Genomic DNA, 4,884 nt, shown 5'->3' with positions numbered 1-4,884 from the left:
ATTGTGATAAGAGATTTAAGAGCACCCAATAAAAGTTTGTTTTTTTTAATTTATACCTAAGAAAATTCTATGGGGAAGTCCTACTTTGTCACATGGGGCCACTATGAGTCAGAAATCAGCTCATGGGCCTCGAAAAACAGCAAATGTAGAATCAAGGCTAACCAATTATAAAAGTTATGCTTACAGAACAACACATAAATAAATGTTATTTTGATCATATTTAGAGTAATAAAAATCAGTAAGGAGAAAATAGACATTCACTAATAGCTTCATCTTTCATAGAAGACATTAAAAATAGTGTCAAGGTTCATATTCTTTAAAACTGATCAATTTTAAAATTCACATCGATTATTTTAAATCAGCCAGTGAGTAACTATTTGTTTTAGAGTTCTCAAAAGTTCTATGAGAAGCTTAAAGCTACCCAGTGGGCTATCTGGTATAAAAATAAGAAGCTTTTCCGCTATGGCAGAATTAGGGACTATATCCAAAGATATAAAATCACCAAATTAAATTACATTAATCTTAAACTACATGGGGATAGTTTGATGTATGATCCTAGAATCACGCTCAAAACCCCACTGAAGCAAAAATGATATTCTTTTCTTCCTGAGAATATATTCATACCATATAACCAGCTTAAGGATTAAAACATCTTTTAATCTCTTTTGCAAAATTTGTCTGACCTTCAAATGATTCTCTATACTGGACAATATTTGGATGCTTCATGTTTGCCAACACTGCAACTTCTCTCCTTGATTCTTCTTTTTCTTTACTGGACATCTTAAGTGGCAGGAAAAAGATATTACACTATCAGTAAGCAACTCAAAGATCCATTAATAAGGAAATGGTTAAGTCAGTAATGATACCAGTAAATACATCCAAACACCAAACTAAAACAAGAAACTAAATACTGAGTTGAATCTATATGTATAAACATTCTACAATTTCCTGAGATTAAGTTACAGAACTGTATTGCATTATTGAAAATAAATACACACAAGCATATACCATAGCAAATATCTGAAATTAGTGGGTCTCTCTGAGATTATGGTGATCTTTCACTTTATGTAACACAGTCTGATGTTTGTTTGTTTGTTTGTTTTAAACAATTAACCCTATTGTAACCAGACTTAGATAACAAACTAGAAATCCAAATCAATACATCTCAGTGTAATGATGAGGAAAATTAAAAATCACAGAAGAAAGTATATTTTGTAAAAAAGAATAAAAACTTACTCTTGAGATGTTAATTTCCTTGATAACATACTGTCTTCCATCTTCTTTAGATTTAACAAGAATGGCTTTTCCAAAGGAACCTTCTCCAATCTTTTGTTGTTTAACATACTTCTCCATGGTTCTTATTTTAAGGCATCCTTACAGATGTGCTAGACATAAAAATATAACAAAGTATTTCTTCTATAGTGATGTTATAATAGAATTAATATGTTTAACTCAAATTCTAATTGCTTAGTAATCGGCTAACTTTTTAAAAATATTTACTGAAAGTTAAGCTTTATCAAGTTTCATCATGTAATCTAATTCCAGCTAAAAATATGTAAATTAGTGTCAAGTCAATTTTATAAGAAGGCTTTTTTTAATAAGAAGAATGAGTACTGTGTACTCATTGCATATATAGAATGACAAACTATTTCTTACATGAGTTAATTAGTAGCTAGTATTACTTTACTGTTATAAGAATGCTAGTTAAATTGACACTATTTCCAAAACTTGTCTAACTAATCCTCTATTAGACATGCAAACAGTTTACAATCCGTGTTGTTACAAACCAACCTTGATAAAAACGCTTCTGTGTGTATAAGTTTTTTATGTTCTTATTATAAGAATTATAAGAAATTTCCTTAGCCAAGTTCAAAGGCTATGCACATTAAAGCTTTTCAAACATGTTGTTTAGCTGTTCTATAGAAATGTACCCTTATTAACACTAACTATGCTTCAAGAAGGTTGTGCTGGGATAGTAATAACAAACAACTTCAGTAACTCAAACCCACCTACCACTCTGCAGGAGAAAAAACGAGGCTGTCGGCTTTTGTAAAGATTTACAATTCCAGAAGCTCAAAGGGGCAGTCAGCACTAGGCTATCTCACAGCACCACTATGAATTGGAATTGATTCAATGACAGTGGGTTTCTTGTGTTTATACTTTATTAAAATCTTTGAGAGGCAATAAATAAAACCAAACTCACTAATATTGAGTCGAATCTGACTCACAGCAACCCTAGAAGACAAGGTAGAACTACCGCTGTGGGTTTCCAAGGCTGTAACTCTTTATGGGAGTAGAAAGTCTTCTCGTTCTCCCATGGAGTGACTGGTGGTTTTGAACTGCTGACCTTGTGGTTAGCAGCCCAATTAGTAGCCACTATGTCACCATGGCTCCCTATGAGACAATAAATAGTAGTAAAGAGAATTAAAATCTAAGAGTTAAAAAACCTGGATTAAATCCCAGCTTCAAAAACGTGTTATGTGATCTGAGCACATTACTCATTTTTTTGTGACTCATTTTGTCAGAATCAACACTGACCATGGGTTTGAATTGGTGTTTTAACCACTTATAAAATAAGAGTAACAAAACCCCATACCTACAGAATGCCTGGAAGGCTTAGTTAATTCAAGTAATATATTTAATGCTAGCACACAGTGAGTTCTGTTGCCAGTACTTTTGTATTCACTATTATTATTGGGGGAGAGGGAGGGCAGGGGAAAAGATGGTTTCTTATCTTTATTTGAATTTATTTTACTTCTAGTGAGCTTCCATTTTTTTTCATATTTATTGTTTGTATTTCTTCTCTCCGAATGATTCACTCATATTTTTGTCCATTTTCTACTTGATAGTCTTTTATTAATTTGCAAAAGTTCCCTTAAGTAATAAAGCTATTTTAACTCATTTATCAAAAATGTAGCTTTTCCCACACATGCAATGTGCCTTTCAATTTTATTTAAAGACATAAAAGTTTATTGTGATATGAGCAAATTTATCAATCCTTTTCTTTACAGTTCTGCCTTTGGTATCATATTTAGACTGTTTCCATATCAAAATAATTGCTTCAAGTAATTAGTAGCTTTAGTAATAATTCTTTCTGGAGAGAAGCCAGAGTAGAGCAGGCTAGGTATTGATAGCTAAAACACAAAGTTGGGAGGGATATTAATGAGGGAGGAGTACAAGGCAATCATTAATCACAAAGGCAAATCATGACTCTTGGCAAGATCGCCCTTATAGTGAAGATACATAAGTGCACTACATTAATTTTAAACTAATACGCATGTAATTCACCCTTGTTTGCTGTTTATATTCTTAGCAAGCTAGTTTCTAATGTATGATTCTTTTCTAAAAGAAGAGGGCTTGTCATGAAGAATACATTAAAATTCCTGTGACAGTTTACCTTATATCTCATTGTAAATCCATTAAAAGATGTTCATATTTCATCCATCAATACTTCATTTGTAAACTGAAAAGAATCTAATCTCCTTAAATTACCAAATTCAAATTATGGGTTACAAAGAAGGAAGAACAAAGCTCAGTGGAATCTTGATATAATATTTTCAAGCTCAAGTTTTGTCAAATAGCACAAATATAACCCCTAGCTGAGTACCAGACAGAATTTAATGATTTCTCCAAGATATGAGACCACATCATATTACTATGTTACACAGGAAAAAAAGTCAAAATAATCTTAGAAAATTAAATTTCAGAAATTTAATTATATTATATAGTAACCCTTAATGAGATTATCTCTAGGCATCATCTGGTGCATCATCTGAGAAGAGAGAAAAACAAAATAAGTCAATTTGGGCTGTCTGAAAATTCAGTAGACAGTTCCTTTCTAGAATCTATACTAATCTATACTAACAAGAATCCCTAGTGGTCCCATCACTGGTGCGAATAAAGTAGGTGAAACCTACAGCTCATAGCTAAGAAAGATGGCTCTAAATGCCATCAAGCTAAGTCAATGGCAGGCTCCTTTTTTTAAAAAAATCATTTTACTGGGGGCTCATACAACTCTTACCACAATCCATACTTAAGACTAAAAGATGTGGTAGATGAGTTTCACAGAAACTGATATCCTTACGTTTTCTGTAGTATTATGCTAGAGGAAATAAAAGGAGCAACATTAAAAGGAAGATTATTTTCCATGCCTAGCATATTTAGAAGCCCTGGTGGTACAGTGGTTATGTGTTGGGCTGCAATCCTCAGCAGTTGGAAACCACCATCCTTTCCATGGGACAAAGATGAGGTTTTCTACTTCTTTAAAGAGTTAGCCAAGGAAACGCACAGGGGCAGCTCTATGCTGTCCTATAGGGTCTCTATGAGTTGACATTGACTCAATAGCAGTGAGAGTGACTTAAGTACACATTTAACAGAGACATCAATCTCCTACTCATGAGACCTTGCAATGGAATCATTCTCTTATGTATTTTAAAGCCAAATAAAATAAAATATTACAGCAAAATGTACAAATAAAGGTTTACATATACAAAATCATTATATTATGTAACAAAAGGAATACAAGAATCCACTTTAATGTCATTATAATTGAAAAGAAAGCACAAGTTGTAAATGTTTGCCTGTCCTATGCTTCGGTTTCCAACACCAAAAAAAATTACAATAGCAGCTTGATTGATTCCACCAACCCAAAACCAAACCGATAGCTTTGAGCCAATTCCAAGTCCTAGTGACTCTAAACAAAACCAACTCACTGCCATTGAGTTAATTCTGACTCATGCCACCAGGGCTTCCTTACAATCCTATAAGACAGTAGACCTCTAGGGAAACAGTGGAGAGGTCTGGGGGGCCGCCCCAATCCCAACTACTAAGTGGACACCTGCCCCTCCCCCAGAAGAAATTATTTCAAAGGATGGCATTGAATCT

The 4,884-nt window shown here is 33.4% G+C and overlaps 1 protein-coding gene across 1 annotated transcript in view; it reads right to left on the bottom strand.

Annotated features, from left to right (window-relative positions):
• Positions 1-4,884, bottom strand: part of NEK1 (NIMA related kinase 1) — a 214,313-nt gene that overhangs the window by 197,425 nt on the left and 12,004 nt on the right. The window contains exons 2-3 of the mRNA XM_045286060.1: positions 1,237-1,385; positions 684-780 (exon numbers count right to left, since the gene is read on the bottom strand). Of these exons, the coding sequence (XP_045141995.1) occupies positions 684-780; positions 1,237-1,353 (214 nt within the window). The 5' untranslated portion in view covers positions 1,354-1,385. The remainder of the gene's footprint in view (positions 1-683; positions 781-1,236; positions 1,386-4,884) is intronic.

This window comes from Echinops telfairi, unplaced genomic scaffold (genome assembly GCF_000313985.2).
Source record: "Echinops telfairi isolate 266 unplaced genomic scaffold, ASM31398v2 ScPeMD7_5;HRSCAF=22, whole genome shotgun sequence".
In the NCBI taxonomy this organism is placed as follows: Eukaryota; Metazoa; Chordata; class Mammalia; order Afrosoricida; family Tenrecidae; genus Echinops; species Echinops telfairi.
The sequence above is the reverse complement of the archived record's forward strand: the minus strand, read 5'-3'. Positions and strand labels throughout refer to the sequence as shown.